This window comes from Marmota flaviventris, chromosome 7, assembly GCF_047511675.1.
Source record: "Marmota flaviventris isolate mMarFla1 chromosome 7, mMarFla1.hap1, whole genome shotgun sequence".
Taxonomy (NCBI): domain Eukaryota; kingdom Metazoa; phylum Chordata; class Mammalia; order Rodentia; family Sciuridae; genus Marmota; species Marmota flaviventris.
In genome coordinates this window covers 62,508,694-62,526,984 of record NC_092504.1, presented here as the reverse complement: position 1 = coordinate 62,526,984, position 18,291 = coordinate 62,508,694, and the positions used below count along the sequence as shown (strand labels likewise).

Sequence of the window (18,291 nt, the reverse complement as noted above, 5' to 3'; positions counted from 1 at the left end):
CAAACACAAGACCAGCAATTAGAAGGCTTGGGATGATTCCAGTTTCTCTGTTTCTCATCTATAAATGGATATACCTGCCCCGCTGACTCCACAGGTAACCAAATGAGATGATATATGTGAAAGCACTCAAGAGTGTTTTCATTTTATATAGCACAGAATCAGTGGTCATTTTATTAGGAATCTTTCATGCGTCTTATATAACAATATAATAGCCAAGGTTCTACCTTAAACTCTAGCCCATTTCAAAACCACTCTATCTGGTTTATCCTGCAAGAAGAACATACTCTCTCTCTCTCTCTCTCTCTCTCTCTCTCTCTCTATATATATATATATATATATATATATATATATATATATATATACATATATATATACACACACAGTTAACTATATTTAACTTTTTTATTCAAGGCACCTCTCCTCCAGTATGTCTGACCTCTCCGTTTCTTAATGAAACCTTTGCATGCCAGATCCCAACCTGTGGGAGAATATACCAGTACTACTGTGATGCTCAGGTTATGTATCATGACATTCAGGTACAATTCAGGCACCGAGATGCTTGGTCCCATTCAGAGCTCAGATGCTGCTATGGTTTGGATAAACATTTACAAAAGGGTCATGTATTAAAGACTTGGTTCCCAGACTGTACTGCTGGAGGTGGTGGAGGCTTTAAGAGATGGAGCCTAGTGAGTGGTCTTCCCATCACTGGGGGAGTACTCTAGAAGGGGAATTGGCATCCCAGCCCCATCCTCTCTCTCTTTTGCATCCCAGCCATGAGATGAGCAGCTTTGCTCCGACACATGCTCCCAGCCATCATGCAATGCTTCACCACAGACCCCAGAACAAAGGGACTAAGTGACCATGAATCAAAATAAACCTTGTCTTTCTTGATTTATCTCAGATGTTTTTACAGCAATGGAAAGCTGACTGACATAGATGCTATTCAGGTGTTGAGATGCCTGGTTACCATTCAGAACTCCACAGAAAGTGCTAGCTCCAGTTTCCTCTTCTTCTCATCCCAACCCAAATATGTTAAAAGGCCAAACGGAAGAATAAGAAATGTCTAAATGATGGATATCTTGTCTTTTACTTGACCATAACCCGAGCCCATCTAATTGATTGATTTTAAATTGTTACCACAATTTTCTTCTGGAGAAAGGAGAAAAAAGAAACCCTTGTGACTTCAAACAATTTCCTGGATATATATCAACAAAGAAAAGTGTAGTTGGCAGATGTGAAAGCAGGAAAGCTTTTCCTTCCCTTCTCCATGATTCTTTGCAAATATCGGATCACAAATTAAAATGCCATTGACTTTCTGAATTATAGGCAGTGCCATCTTCATTGGCATCTGGACAAAAAGACTAGAATGAAAAGTTTTTTAAAAAAATGATTTGAAAGAAGAACTTGAGACATTTTTCCCTTCAATATGTGAATTTTAGTTACCCTTCCAACTGATTCATCAGATAAATAGAGAGATCTAAGTGACCAGTGACTAGGACATACAATTCAGGATTTCCAGAGAGAACTGCTAAAATAGCTTCCAATTTTTACTTTCTCTTTCCATTGATCACTATAAATAGAGAAAATGTATCTTCTTTATTCAGGTCAAAAATAGCTAAGTAAAGCAAATGATGCTCCATAAATATACTCACATCTAATAAAGCCATATTTTTTAATAATTGGAGAACTAACTATGTAACAGGTGAATAGGTTGCTGAAGTTTTAAGCACCAATCCTAAAACTTTTTAAAACTTCACTTTTTTTTGACATAAATAATTCTTATTAATGTGCTTCCCTGCCTTCTCAAACAGAATCTACTATGTGCAAATTAAATAGTTATTGATGCATTCAGGCTATCATTATGGACACCTACTAATGCAGAGGTACTGAGGTGAGTCCTGTCCTGTTTGTGGCAGTACTAAGGGAACATGCTGTTAAATTTCATACCTAACGTGACAGTCATTCTGTCTCTCCTCTTCTTTTTGGTAAGAAGTCAAAGCTCCTTCTTCTAACAGTTTTTAAAAATATGTTCTTCTGATCAGCTGGGTTCTGAATTTAGGTAGCTAGTTTTATATATATATATAAATGTGTGTGTGTGTGTGTGTGTGTGTGTGAGAGAGAGAGAGAGAGAGAGAGAGAGAGAGAGAGAGAGAGAGAGAGAAAGACTCTCAATTCCAAACAGAGGCAAAAGTCCCCCGCCCCCATGAAACAAAGGGAAGGATCCTTAGCTGATATAACCTGGGATGATGATTTTGCTCCCCTGAATGCCTTTTTCCTTAATCTCAGGTTCATACCCATGAAACTGCAGAGAATTGCTTCTCCTCTAAGTATGTCCCCTGGGCCAGCAGCCATGACATCACCTCTTAGCTAGAGAAAAATGCAAATTCATAGGCTACACCAACACCCTACAATAGGACCTTTAAGTGTTGCCCTCCAAGTGAAGGAGGTTTGAGAACTACTTTCTAAAGAGGCTGAGTCTTGTTAGAATTTTAACTTTTGGGCCAGTGAGCTACTTACCCCTCTACATAGCATGCTTATGTTCCATCATGTGTTCCAGATAAATGTAAAACAGTGTTATAAAGGCTTCATAAGAAAAAAAAAACAACACATGATTGGGGCGGGGGCAACATCCCTTCATGATTTCCCACTATGTGCATGCTCTTTTCATTGCAAGAAATGCCACTGTCCTTCTGCCCTTAGTGACTCCCATGAATCCTTTAAGTTCCAGCTCAAATGCCACTTCCTCTGGCTTTACTAGCTTCCAAGGCAAAAGCAACTGCTTTGTTTTACATATTCTCTTAGAGCTTTGCTCCGTTCCCTAGCAGGCATTTGTCATTTATCATAATTGATCAATCTTCATACCTGTCTCCCTCTCAAGGCAGGGTCTATGTTATTTAGCTGTACATCCATTGTATCTAACACAAACATTTGTTAAAACAAACCTAATTCAGTGATAAGCAAATCTGAGTGCACACACTGAAAGGCAAGATAGGGAAGAGTTCCAAGAGTTCGGATAGGAAAACATGACTAGTTTAAATGAGTTTCCAGTCGCCAGGCTCAAATCCCAGGCACCATGCTGACCACAGACACCTGCAGTCAGTGGTCTCTCTGTGGGAGCTACTAGCTACACGTCAATTAGAGCCAAGCACCAGTGCTCAGGAATCTCATTGCTGAGGCAGCCATACAGCAACCTGCCATGAGCTGTCTCAACTGCCAGTCATGGTAGGTCTCAGGGGGCTTGTGGACAGTACATGTCTTTTTGCTTCTCCTTCTCTGTGATTAACACCAGTGGGTCCAAGGGCAGATGGTGGAGTGGGAGGGATGTTGAAGAGGGTCAGAGATAGAGAGCATGCATTTCAATTCATGTCATAGCCATAGGAAGAGATGCTACATACACTATGGTCAGCTAAACTGCAGCTGCCTCACAATAAAGAGAGAAATTTTTTGCTCTTTGACACTTAGTTCTGAAAGTTATCCAAAACACCCTCTGCCCTCATTGCTAGCATTCCAAATTCCTCTGCCTGACCTATATTATCCACAGCATTTTCACCTTCTAACATCTTACTCAATTTTCTCATAATTATTATTATTTTGTCTTCCTCCATTAGAATCTAAAGCACTTTGAAGGTAAGGGTTTTCTTTTGTTTTGTTTAATGGTGTTTCCCTAATGCTTTAAAATGCACTGTCCACAGAAAATGCTTGGTAAATTTTTGTTGAATGAATGAAACCTTCCGTCCTTTCATTTCATTGAAATGTTTCCATTTCTCGTTAGTTCTCCATCACCAGGTTGAATGGGACTACAAGTTCTCCCTCCACACGCCTTTCTTTCCAGATCTTGAACAAAGATCTATAGCAAAGCTACTACTATTACCTGTTCCTCTGTTCTCAATGCAGCCATATTTGGGCAACGCGCTTAGCTTAATGATGGCATCTCCCTGGAGGTTCTCATGATCATCAGTTGCAAAGAAATGGTGAAAGGAGAGTGGGGCTCTCCCTCCCTCATCAACCTAAGGAAGAGAGAATGCAGAGTCCTTGGACAGTTGCACATAACTGCAATAAAAAAAGAACTGAATTGAAAAGTGCTGCCTGGGGTGACCTTCCAGCACCAATTCCACTTCTGAGAGGAGGCAGATCCTCTACAGACGAGATGAGGAATGTGCATGCTGCTGAAGCCAGGCAATCTTTCAGCGCCTTTCAAAGATACACTCAGACACGATGACTTCCACGTCTCCCTTCAAAGTTGCACTTCATTCAATGATGGATCTGGTTATAAAGCAGCTCTGGCCCATTCCAATCACCCTCCTCAGTGCCGCTGCACAACAGGATGGCTGCCTTCTTACAGCATCAACATTCAAAAGTCCACAGCCAGAGAATGATAGATCCAGTCCTCCCTGGGGCTCCATGAGGGTGACTGTCCTATAGGTGTTACCATCCAGAATAAAAGTGCCATTTATTTCCTTACATTGTATATTTATGGGTGTGTGGGAAGAAAGGGTTCATCATATCTGAAAGCTAATGCTTATCTTAATGTCAAGAAAGAAAATAAATCAGTATAAGTATAAGCAGTTGCTCAAACTACCTTTTTCCTTTAGGGCTCTGTTTTATATGCTAACTCTGCAACATAAGCCTGGTGCTTTTTGCTGACCTACTGGAAACGGTCAAGCCATTCCACTTTGAACAACTCTTGGCTAACTGTAGGAAGATCTATAAATTAAAATATGGGACTCAAGGAAGAGGGAGGGTCCAAGCAGTTTCCCCAAGATGTGGAAATGGAAAAATGGGAAAACTATCAAAACCATCTAGAAACCATTCAGAGTCTTGTGAATTTTTAGTTGCTGGACAAAACTAGAAAAACTCCTGAGCTTTTAACATTATGATATGTACTTAAAGTGGAAAGAGGAAAACAAATTTACTTTCATAAAAGCCCCACCGTGCACCAACCAGGTCTGTGCTAAAGGTGATCCATACTATCTTATTAATTATCAGAGAAATCCTTTATGTGTAGGAATGGTAATATTTTTGTGTATGTGTGCATAATACTGGAGATTGAACCCAGGGGTGCTCTACTATTGAGCTACACCCCCAGCCTTTTTTATCTTTATTTTTGAGTCAGAGTCTCACTAAGTTGCGAGGCTAACCTCAAACTGTGATCTTTCTGCCTCAGTCTCCCAAGTTGCTGGAATTACAGGTGTGCCCCATGGTGCCCATCCAGAAGAGTAATATTTTAAAGATGAAGACACTGAGGCTAAGAACGATTAAGTACTAGGTCTATCATAACTCTGCTAGTAAGTAACAGATCTGGTACTTGAACTCATGTTTGGATAATGTCAGTGATGAAGGCTCATTATATTGCCCCTCTTCCTCCAAGGATCTGTTAATATTGTTTACAGTGATAAATATTCGATAGATCTAAGGAGTGACTGGAGGTACTGTCTGTGTTTTAGTTACTACCAACGTTAGATTGCAAACTCCTCTAAGATGCATTCTACTTCAGTTTTACTCCCAATTATAACAATATTGAGCACATAAACATTTGTTGACTGACTTGTGAATAGAATGATTTGAACTTTTGGATATAATTATTTTCATACTTTTTGAAAAACTCATGATTGAAAACCATGCATTTCTTGACATCACTGCCTAGATATTTGGGGGAAAAACATGGCAACCTACTCAGGCAGAAACCCTCTATTTACATCACCCAGGACTCCAGCTTCCCACAGCATTCACTGCTCATTGATCTGAGAACTGTTTACCGTGATGAGGTCGGCGAAAGCGATGACTGGAGGTGGACTCTTGGCAGGAGTGATTGTGACGGTAAATATCTGATTGTCCAGACGGTTGTGGTCCATGTCAGAGACAGAGAAGTGGAAGCTGTCAGTAACTACATGACCATCTGTCTCAAATATAGCTGAGTATCTACAAAGGCCAAAAGAAGACTCCAAAGAATGAGCCAAAATGACAAGCTGGGGAAGTTGAATTTTGTTATTAAAACGGGGCCAGAAACAATGTATTGTATGAAGAAGTTACAGACAGTAGCTTAAATATTTTAATACAATTAATACATACTCTTCTTTTTTCCCTGCAGTTCTGTGGATCAAACCCACTACCTCCAGATGCTAGGCAAGAACTCTACCACTGAGTGACATCCCCAGCTAGTTTAATGCAATCTTTAAAAATACAAATAAACAAAGTGGTTACCTAATGTTCTTGTTGTTGATGTCCTCCATGGTGAAATTGGAAACCTCTGAGAGTTCCTCCACCTCAGATCCTGAGGTCCTTAAGAGAGCACCATACATGGGCAGAGAACTTAACTGAATCCAGATCTCTGAGTCGGGGGAAGAATCATCCTAATCAGGCAAATATGAGTCAGGACATGAAGGCACATTTGTAGGAACCATTACTTCCAGCAGTTAAAGATCTGTAGGCACTTCCTTCTCTGCTAATGGTAAAAGTCTCTTTCCCTTTGTCATAAAGCAACACCATTTCCAACCTTAGCATTTACTGCTCCTAAACTGCCTCTCTGATAATGCCTTCTTCCAAGAGTCTCTCAAAATAACAGTGGGGGAAGTGCACTTTAGGTATGGACCCACTTGACTATTACCACAAGGGCCATGCAAAGTTTTTGTTGTGATTACAAGTATCTAGTGAAGAATGAAACATGATCAGCTATAAGTCATTATCTGTAAAAAAAGGTATAGGTTGCTTCTCGAGTTTTTAAGGACAGTTTGTATTTTGGAAACAGGTAAAATTCCAATAATATTTTTCTTTTTTAAACTTTTTTTTTCCTCACTGGAGAGTAAAGAGAGGTGTGCTTTAACCACTGAGCTATGTCCCTAAACCCTTATAAATTTTTATTTTTATTGACATAGGTTCTCAGTAAGTTGCTCGGGTCTCGCCACATTGTACAGGCAGGCCTCAAACTTGGAATCCTCCTGCCTCAGCCTGCGAGTTGCTAGAATTATAGGTGTGCACCTCCATGCCTGGAGTAACATTCTATTGTAACATAGAATACAGTGTACAATGACAAAAGTCTGTGGTACAGGAAGAACAGAAATTCTTTAGCTTAGTTAATGACTCACTTTAATATTTAACATGGTAAGATGCTGGATTAAGGAAAGCATTTTAGACTTGCAGATTTCATTCTATTAGAAGTGAATCTGTGGGTGCTCACCCCCCAAGAGGTGCATTGTTTATTGAGAAATAAAACTGTCTTTTTATTGAGAAATAAAACACACAATTGTATGCATACAATTGTATGTATACATTGGTGTATACATACAATGGAATATACCTACATATTTAATTGTATGTATACACCACATTTTCTTTATCTATTCATCGTTGAAGGGCACCTAGGTTGGTTCCATAGCTTTACCATTAAGAATTGAGCTGCTATAAACATTGATGTGGCTGTGTCACTGTAGTATGCTGATTTAAAATCCTTTGGGTATATACTGAGGAATGGGATAACTGGGTCAAAGGATGATTCTATTCCAAATTTAATAACTGAATATCTTAATGAACAACTTCCTCTTTATTAAAGAATATTTTTGGAAGTATCTAGGTGGTAGGCAACATCTTCTTGGAAAGTTTCCCGAGTCATTTGTCTTTTAGAGCAGTTGATTGTGAAAATGGGGGAAATTTATACTTTATCAGGGCAGTAATAAAAACAAACATTGCATAGTCAATTTTACTTTCAAATACAAATTCTCACATTTATGTTGCCCAGTTAGGTGGGGGATGGGATCAGGATTGTTAGCACAGACACCGGGTGGTCCAGAGACAGGGTATTTGAGTTCAGTCTCATTTCTATCCCTAGTGGCTCAGAGCCTCAATGCAAGATCACAGATTTTCCTTATCCATTGACACAAGCAAGAAAGGAAACTAAAATTTATCAAAGCTGAAAAACTTCAGAAAATCTCCTCTAAATTTATATTTTTTCAAAGTATCTTTATTTCCCCACATGAGTTATCAAATAGAATATGTTGGTTTCCAAAGGACTACTTCCTAATATTACTGTGAATTCATTCTGAGAGACAATTTTTAAAAGCCACCTGAGAGTTTTAAGGTATTGTCTTCTGAGATGGTGATGAACTACTATAAGGGCAGAGCTCCTGGCTCTTGATTAGAATGAATAGCTTCTAAATCCCACTTTGGCAAATTGGCAAAGAAATGTTTATTTCACATCAGGCTATCTTATTATGTTTCAATTCTCAAATGATTGCTGAGTTTGAAAGAATTAGAAATCTGCTAGATTTTTTTCACTGCTGTAGGATATCCAAGATACCATGGGTGCACCAAAATGCTTAAGAATATATATATATATATTAAAAAAAAACCTTCCTCTCATTCTCATTTTCTTTTTATTATTTCCACATCCATGAATCCACCATTCAACAAGAGGATTAGAACTTGATAACATTTGCTTATGTGCTCTTTATCTATCCTGTTCTGGGGCCTTTCATCACCCTGAAACTTGTTTCTCATTTTCTTGAATTTCTTAATGTAGTTTAATATATGACTATAAAATGTATTTTTAGTTTTTTTAACTTGTAAAAATAGAGTTGGCTTCAACTCTGATGGGGTTTATTTTTCTTTTTATTCACTAGTAGACTGCTAAGATCCATCCATACTTTATGTTTAATTTAACTGTAATTCATCTGATTTGAGGCTCACTAGTATTCATCAAGTAAGTATATTATAAGTTATGCTATCCTGTGGATGGGCATTTGACTTGTTTCAATAGTTTTGCTGTTGAACATTGTTCATTGCTATGAACATTATTGCACAAGTCCTTTGGTGTATATATGAAAGTTTCTCTTGGGTAAGAATCCAGGAGTTAAATGGTTAGGCAAATAATTAGTCATCTACCAAGGCAATGCCAAATTCTGGTTGTTCAGTTTATACTCCCACTAGTAAGGAACCTCTTCTAGATCCATTTCCCCTCCAATACTTGATATAAAGTGGTTTGGTCTAAACATGCTTCCCCTGGTCACTAATAGAAATGAATATTTCTTCACATGTGTGTTGACCATATAGTTTCTGTGTCTGTGAAATTCCTATTCATGTCTCTTTCTCATTTTTTGTTGGGATCTCTCTTTCTTCTGGATCTGTAAGAGTTCTTTATATATTCTTTATTATTTTTGGTTATTTGTGTTACAGATATCTTTTTCCAATTTGTGACTTTCCTGTTTTCTGGCCTGTTTCAGTGAATATAAATTTAATTTTAATATAATCATATTTATCAAGCTTTCCTGAGTTAGCTCTTTTTTGTTTCTACTTTGAGAGATTGTTTCCCTTCCCAATATCATAAAAATATGATACCTATATTCCACAAAGAATTGTAAAAAGTTTACTTATGACATTTAAGTTTCTGATCTGTCTGAAGTCAATATCTGTGTAGGTGTAAGGTGTGGTGCAAATTCCTCTGTTGCCGTCTGAGTCATGATTTTGTACAGCTCCGTGAGACAAGTGGTTCCTCTGCTTCCACCAATATGGCTGACTATCTGTTTTATATTAGATTTATTATTTATTTTATATTATGTGTGGGTCTGTTTCTTGACTGTCTAATATATTTCTGTACTACGCTGCTTTAAAGACTGTAGGTTTATAATAAATCTTGGTATATAGTAGGATAAGTCATTCTGCCCACCTAACATTCTTTATTCATGAACATGGCATATATCTTCATTTATTTAATGCTTTGTAACTATCGTTCAATTAAGTGCTTTGTGTTTCCTTGTAAAGTACTACTTAGTTTTTGTTAAGATTTAATCCAAGGAACATGACTTTTTAAATGCTATTTTAAGTAGTTTCATCTTTTTAGTTACATTTAGTGGAACTTTTTTTTTTTTTTTTTTGCTTATATATAGCAATGCTATTGCTGTTCATTGATCTCCTATCTAGCCTCTTGGTAAATTTTCCTTTTATGTTTTATTCTTTGTCAGAAGAGTCTTCTGGATTTTTCCATATAGCCAGTCATAGCACCAACCTTCTCCAGAAATTACACATCTTTTTTAACATTTATTCCTAGATATTTGATATACTATTATAAATGATATAATGTTTTATCTTTGGTTGGTACATAGAAATGCTATTAGATTTTCAAGATTGATCTTACACCTTACACTAGAGATGAGAAAACTGAGTTTTTAAAGTTGCTTAAACACCTTGCCAAGGGTCACTGCATTAGTAAGTGGGAGCTTGAATTAAAACCCATCAACCATGACTCCAAAACCCATGCTATCCCTCCTCTATTTGTTCACTTGAGGTACACAGTAAATTGTGTCTATTAAGCAACAGTTAAACACATCACAGAGGACCCTATTTTTGCCTCTTATCTCCTCTAACATCACATCACTCTGTTGTAGTTGCTGATACTCTAATTAAGAAGTCTCACTTGCTCTGGGCTCTTTATACTCTGCCCAATTCATGACTAGACAAGCATTTCAGATGGCTTCTTAAACCTTCTGGATGTTCCCTGAAAGCTTACTAACTAACATTTCTGGAAATTTTTTTTTCCATAACACTAACTGCAAACTTCTTCTACAGCCCTCAGAGAAAAGTTCATATATAACCTAGCTAAGTCTTTAAGAATGTATGCTATGCCTTCAGCAGGCTAGAACAGATCTTTTAGAGTGTTTCTGCTCTGGTGGGTAAATTCAAATTCAATCAATTTTTGAAAATATGTGTTCAGTTGCCAATGGGCTTGCATTTTGATATGCAGCTAATAATATGCAGCTAATGGGCAGGAACTGTTCCTGAAGTCCTATTTTTTGTCTGTCAAACATTTTTCAAGCCTTCATGATCTATTGATTAAATCCAAATTCATACATTTTTATGAATTCGTGAGTTTCACAGGATTCAAAAGACCATAACCAATGATAAAAATCACCTGTCAGTTAAAAAAGCTGTTCTGAAACTGTAGTAGACCCACAAGAAGAATTACAGTAGAATGCAGTTTCTCATCATTTAAAAAAAATTGACAATTTAAGGGGAAAATCTGCAAAACCAATTGTTCCCAGGTCAATGGTTTATCTAACATGCTGTTTTTTTATTTTTTTAAGTTTTTGTTTTGAGACAGGATCTTACTGAGTTACTGAGGCTGGCCTCAAACTTGCAATCCTGCCGCAGCCTCCCTATTTCTGGGATTATAGGCATGTGCCACAGCACCTGGACAGGGTTGGATTTTTATGGTGAGATTCTTCAGCCCAGAAAAAGATTACTTAAAAAAGATTACTTAAAACTATAGAGTGTTTAAAAAGAGGGGGGGGAAAAAGTCCAGGCTATTCACTGGAATTTTAAGATTATTAAAAGAAAAATTCAATGCTAACAATGATTACCAGATAATTATTCTTCCTTTCAAGGCACTATAAAGACTATTCATTATTATGTTTACACAGAGTACCTCTCTGTTTACAGAATATATAACTGTAATATAAAATTAATTATCCTTATAGTCCTTAGCCCCAGAAAGAAATAAGATGAATTTAATTAACTCACCAAGTTAGGGGCAGACGGGGGAAACCCCCCCCAGAGTCCTTGATTCCCTGGGGTCCCCTAACTATACTACTGGGGCAGGAGATGGAGGGTGAATGAGTGATCTGGCCTACAGAACCTGCAGAGGCACTGGCAAACTGGTGCTTCTTGTTCTGTCTAGAATGGACTCAAAACAAAAGCAGGTGGACCCATGGCTTAGGAGGCTGAGGCAGGAGGATCGAGAGTTCAAAGCCAGCCTCAGCAACAGCAAGGCACTAAGCAACTCAGTGAGACCCTGTCTCTAAATAAAATACAAAAAAGGGCTGGGGATGTGGCTCAGTGGTCGAGTGCCCTTGAGTTCAATCCCTGATACCCACCCTCCTCAAAAAAAAAGCTGGTAACAAGCAAGTTTTCTCTCAGGGAGCCAGGAACACCATTCCCATTTAGTCACTGACCAGATAAATTCTTCTAAGGTGCTCTTTTCTCAAAATTCACATTAGAAATGTTATACATGGCAATTAAACAACAGTACTCAGGCTTTTCTGACTTTGGCTTCTTTTCCCGTCGACAAGTACCCAGCCCTCCACATACTCATTGCTTTTTCATCAAAGTTTTACCCATTCACTGATCTGCTCCTGAGATGTTAGCAGAAGCCAGGGTACACAATGTGATTCCTCCTAAGAGTAGAACTGTAGGGAAGTTGAGATAAAACATTGTTCACATGGCCACATACCAGCTGCCTCAAATATTTAGCCTTTCTAGTCAATCTGGCCAGCAGGTGCAGTGCAGAACAAGGAGAGCAAAGGGAAGGACTTACCTCATAAGCAAGGTGCGACCTGGTGATCATGGCTGTGCTTTGGCTAGCAACAGTGATGCTCAAGGAGGAGCCAGCAGCCAGCCGCGGCCCTTGGCCCTCTGATAGGGACACCTCCACTCTCACTTTTGACGTGGTCACTGTGAGGCCATCTGTGACTGAGATCTCCATGCTGTCTTCCCAGACAGAGGAACCATGATGGATATACTGCAGAGCGTTTTTCTTAATATCATCATATGTGAAAGTGTCACCTTTAAGAATAAAACAAATTGTAAAGCCTATTACTTCTGGGAACAGTGCTTCTCATTTATATAGCACCTTTGTTCTCTGGATTTCAAAGTACATATAGAATCATAAACCCTGGTAATTACAAGCTTATTATTATAATCGCCCACCCAATTTAGGATTCCCTTTACACCACCCTTGGAAAAGGGTGGGTTAGTCTGTCCTTCCTCATGTCTCAAGGTGAGCAGCAAGTGATCAAGGTAGCTAATTCCTCTGGCAATAACCCTAATTTTTTTTAAAGGTTCTTAATTATATTGAACTGAAATCTACCTCTAGAAGATTCCCTGATGACTCCTAGTTACAGAAAAACAAATGACAGGCTGGGCACAGTGGTGCACACCTGTAATCCCAGCTACTTGGGAGGCTGAGGCAGGAGGATCACAAATTTGAGGCCAGTCTGGGCAACTTAGTGAGACCCTTTCTCAAAAGAAAAAGTAAAAATGAAAAAAGGACTGGGTATGTAGCTCAATAGTAGAGCATCTCTAGGTTTAATACCCAATACTGATAAATAAATAAGAAAGGAAAGAAAAAGAACAAACCTGTATTTTTTATGACAGCCCTTCTGGAATCTAATCCTGATACCAAAGGAAAAAAAAAAAAAAAACAACTAACAGATTAAGCTTGATGGGCCTATAAGAGATCTTTATTTAATTGAGGGTATAAAAATTTCTTAAAAATTGAAAAATATACTTGAAGTTTGAAACTCAAACTACATAGTCTAGAGTACGAATTCATAACAGATTAGACAAATGTGGGAAGAAAGCTTCAAGTTCACATATATAATGGTATTGAATAGAATTTAGAATTTATGTTTTAACCTGCAGGACTTTGAGTTTTTAAATAATGTTTTAAAACATTAATATACAAATATTAAAGGTTCTCAAACCTGTTTGGTTATGGAACCCTTTTCATGACAAGTGCCTCTAAGAGCCATGGCTCTAATGAGTCCACAGAACACAGCCAAGGAATCAGTCTTCCTGGAAGTTATTTTTGGCTCTAATAATTAGTATTATATAATGAGATGGAAAAATCAACTCATTCTGTGTTCATATTCTAAGAAGCCTTCCCTTCAACAGTATGTTACTGTGTTTTACTAGTACTAGCGGTGTGATGCCTGAGAAAGGAAATAAAACTTTTTACAAATGTTTTTAGACCTTATAAATTAATTACACAGGATAGGTGACATGTGATGTTAAAGAAACAAGACAGTGACCAAAATACCCCTAACATACTCCCTTTGGGTGGTTCATATCTGTTCTAATGGCACTGCATTTGTTTAGTAAAATTTTAAAATCTACCTCTGTGATGCCCACATGCTGGTGGTAGTTCTTAAAATTCAATATACCTTCAAGGGCAAGAGATATTAATAATATCTCTTACCAGGGATATTCAGAAGCAAGCATTACTATATCTCTGAAAGGAACCATATCAAGGTTTGAGAAAGTACAGATGGTTGGAATAAAATGACATTTCAAGGAGACCACTTTGGAAGAAATAACACTAGACTTGATATTAACTATTAAAAAGTAGATTTCAATTGTGTTCTTTGTACTTTCATGTGTTTCTTAAAAGCTGGTCTATTATATTGCTTAGGTAATACTTCAAAAATGTGTTCCCCCTTTTTTATGAAGACACATGTTGCTAATGCTATCAAAGTCACAGTACTAAACACATAGTGAGGATACGCATACCACAGTATGACAAATTCATCTTCATGGAGAAGCTACCGGAACTATTGCCGCACAGCAAGCCGTGCCCGCTTACAGCTGACACGCCTGTGGTGGTGATAAATGCATTTACAAGCTTTAGAAGTCTGCCCATTTCACCTACAACCTGAGGAAGCAGGTTCACAGTTTCCAGAGTGGGCTGGGGCAGACAAGGGATGAGGAGTGGGAGTGGACAGAGGAAGAAGTCTAATACCAGGCCAGTGAATGAAACATGAAAGGCAGTCTCTCCTCACAGTGTATCCCACAGAGCCACTTCACTTCTTTTCACATAAAACCAATTGTAGAGCAAAAAACCTCCCAGGCGGGTCAAGGACTGTGCAGCTACCTGTGGCCATGGGTTCTTGGAACCCATCCATAAGCCTAAGCAGAACACCATGCTTTGGAGGTTTCCGGAGGTCGAAGGAGAGTTCTTCAGGGTCTGTCTCAGCATCTCTCACTACCAACCGGAGGCCTGCAACAAGGAGAACAAAGCATGGTGAGGCAGAGTGGGTACAATGACAAACTGCATACTCTATATACGAATGCCTCAGGCCAGGCTGTAGCTAATCTGTAATCAAAAAGAAACCATCTGTGAGGTGAACAGAGAGCCTACATCTTGGGAGCAAATCTTTACCCCTCACACATCAGATAGAGCACTAATCTCTAGGGTATATAAAGAACTCAAGAAGCTAGACACTAAAAAAAACAAATAACCCAGTCAATAGATCGGCCAAGGACCTGAAGTGACACTTTGCAGAAGATGATATACAATCAATCAACAAATACATGAAAAAATGTTCATCCTCACTAGCAATTAGAGAAATGCAAATCAAACCACCCTAAGATTTCATCTCATTCCAGTCAGAATAGCAGCTATTATGCATACAAACAACAATAAGTGTAGGTGAGGATGTGGGGAAAAAGGTTCACTCACACTTGCTGGTGGAACTGCAAATTGGTGCAGCCAATATGGAAAGCAGTATGGAGATTTCTTGGAAAATTGGGAATGGGACCACCATTTGACCTAGCTATCCCTCTCCTCGGTCTATACCCAAAGGACTTAAAAACAGCATACTACAGGGACACAGTCACAACAATGTTTATAGCAGCACAATTCACAATAGCTAAACTGTGGAAACAACCTAGATGCCCTTCAATAGATGAATGGATAAAAAAATGTGGCAATATATACATAATGGAATATTACTCAGCAATAAAAGAGAATAAAATCATAGCATCTGCAGGTAAATGGATGGAATTAGAGAAGATAATGCTAAGTGAAGTTAGCCAATCCCCCAAAACCAAATGCCGAATGTTTTCTTTGATATAAGGAGGCTGATTCATAGTGGGATAGGGAGAGGGAGCATGGGAGGAATAGATGAACTCTAGATAGGGCAGAGGGGTGGGAGGGGAAGGGAGGGGGCATGGGGTATTAATGATGTGATGATCATTATTATCCAAAGTACAGGTATGAAGACACAAATTGGGGTGAATATACTATGTATACAACCAGAGATATGAAAAATTGTATTCTATATGTGTAATAAGAATTATAATGTATTCTGCTGTCATATATAAATAAAAAAATGTGAAAAAAGTGCTGTTTAATTCCAATCCAGCACAAGAATGAAAACTGATAGCACAGTCTATTCACAAACTGTATCATGTAGGTTCTTCCAAAATTCATTTACAAGTAGGCAGTTCTGAATTCAGAATACTTTTTTTTCTTCCATACAAATGAGGGCATGCACAGAGGAAGGCCATGAGAAGGTTGATCCTGACCAGCTGAGGTAGGTTTTCTTTCAGGAAATACTCCATAAACTATTTTTGCTTATCATGGTTTCTTCTTTTGTTATTTTTCTGATTCTACCAGAAAAGCCAAGTTTAATGATAGCTGCTATGCCCATCATGAAAGTGAAGATAAGAGTAAAAGTGACATTTATCTTAGTTTAATGGCTTGTTTATGAATTCGATGTCAACTTTTGGCTAAAAACCCACATGGAGAAAACAGGAAAATTAATTTTGGGACAGAAGCCATACAGAGAAACTGCATAAGGATCTACAGAGCATACCTAACAAAAATCATTGTCTACTGTGTGTCCTTGGTAGAGGAACACATAAACCCCTAAAGAATAAGTATACTAAAAACTAAATAAAAATATGTACGAAATAACTGGGCTGACTCTAACTTCTCACAACTTCTGAAGGTTATTTTGATCTGTCATTTCTCCTCTTCCTCCTCACTTTCTAAATAAAAAATCCTAAGAGTAGTTATTGAAACCCACTCCCCTCCATTCTCCTCTCTGCTGTTACTTTTATATTTTAGTGAAGGCAACAAATCAAACTCTTGGTGACTGGGGAATAAATTCAGGGTTGCATTCCATCACAAGTGCTGGCCTTCCAAGGGTGTACTTCATTCTCTCTATGCTGCTTCTATTTGCATAAGAATGGGCAGGAGGAAGTGAGGCTGGCGGGGCAGGAAGGACAGTCAATACAGATAATAAATAATTGGGTCCCATCTGGAAGATGGGGGATGGTTGGAAAAAAAAAAGAAACACTTGCTCCCATCTCCAAAGCCCTTCCCCTTCCTCCTCCAACCTGTTGCAAAGGTAACCTGCCCCAGGAATTGTTCCCCCCCTCAGGGAGTTGTAGGAGCTGTTAATTAATGCCTCCAGGGCTGGTCTCTTCTTGCCCATCCCCCTGGGTGGCTTCCTTCAGCCTTGGATCACTCCACTATTTGCCCCACCATTTGGTCACATATGCAGGATAGGAGAGGAGAGAGGCAAGATAAGGGGAGAAGGAGGGCATGAGAACAAAGGAATTCTAAAATGTATAAAGAAGTCTCTGTTCTATCCTTTAAATAAAACTTGCTTTCTACAATTGCTTTGGCATTTCCTGTGTGTTTAATCTTCACATCTGCTGTAATGGAACTCGCCCGACTGATTCTCATCACTGGTGGTATCAGAGGATATAGGTGTAAATGCTCAGAACTTCAGGAAGAGGAGGCCACTGCTTTTTAGCGACCATCAAGAAGCTTCAAGAGGAACTGCTGCTGAAACACAATCCTATCTCCAGAGACACGTTTCTCTCAGGCTCCCAGTTCTTACCTAGAGATGTGCGGCCTCCTGGGCTGACCTGGAGCAGGGGAGCTGTGACCTGAAACGCTGGTGGTTGTCCATCCATGGGAAGGAGATGAATGGTGAGGGCCATCTCTGGACTAGTGTGCTCTCCATCTGAAACTGGTAAGTGTACACACACACACGTGTGCACACAAGTGTTAATCAACTTGTAGTCTAGTCATCTTCAGGCTGTTTCCACAAATACAAAGCTAGAAGCATTTTAAGATTACCTTAACAATGAAGAGATCTTTATAGATGGAAAAGTAAATAAGCAAGATATTGTGAGCTATTCTAACAAAGCCTTTTCTATGGATAAGAAAAGGATAAAGGACTTTAAGTACAAAGCCATTTTAAGAGAATATTTTCATAGCAAATTGATTTTGACAAATGTTAATGGAAAGTAACACAAAATATGCACTCTTAGATGATGCTGGTAAAGGCTTTTATTTGTGGAGATTTTTTTTTTTATTAAATTAATTCCCCTAATATTCCAAAAAATATTTTCTTTTAAGAACTCTCTTTTAGAAAAAAACACATTTTTGTTTCATTAGAAAATAACTTTTTGAAAGGACAGAAAATTGTCATACAAACGATTTTGGCAACTGTTTGAAGGTATGGCAATTGTTTGAAAGTAAGCAGATCCATTTTTACCTGGTCATTATGCACAATGCCATAAATAGAAGACATCTTTGTGAGCAAAACAGTGACTTTAAATTTTATTTCCCTGGGTTCCCTCCATCCAAGTGAACACTGATCTCCTAAGGAAAACAAGGCAAAACTGACTCTTATTTCTGCTTTCTTCTCTCTCAGTAATGCCCACCCCTCTCTCAAAGCTTGGTCTAGAGGGAAGTCAGCATCATCAGCCCATCAGAGTGTTTATCTATGG

General features: G+C 38.4%; 1 protein-coding gene across 1 annotated transcript in view; it reads right to left on the bottom strand.

Annotated features, from left to right (window-relative positions):
* Fras1 (Fraser extracellular matrix complex subunit 1) overlaps positions 1–18,291 on the bottom strand; it is a 421,323-nt gene that overhangs the window by 80,577 nt on the left and 322,455 nt on the right. Inside the window, exons 36-41 of the mRNA XM_027939818.3 lie at positions 17,394–17,525; positions 14,633–14,758; positions 12,299–12,546; positions 6,202–6,350; positions 5,757–5,919; positions 3,872–4,007 (exon numbers count right to left, since the gene is read on the bottom strand). Coding sequence (XP_027795619.3) covers positions 3,872–4,007; positions 5,757–5,919; positions 6,202–6,350; positions 12,299–12,546; positions 14,633–14,758; positions 17,394–17,525 — 954 coding nt within the window. The remainder of the gene's footprint in view (positions 1–3,871; positions 4,008–5,756; positions 5,920–6,201; positions 6,351–12,298; positions 12,547–14,632; positions 14,759–17,393; positions 17,526–18,291) is intronic.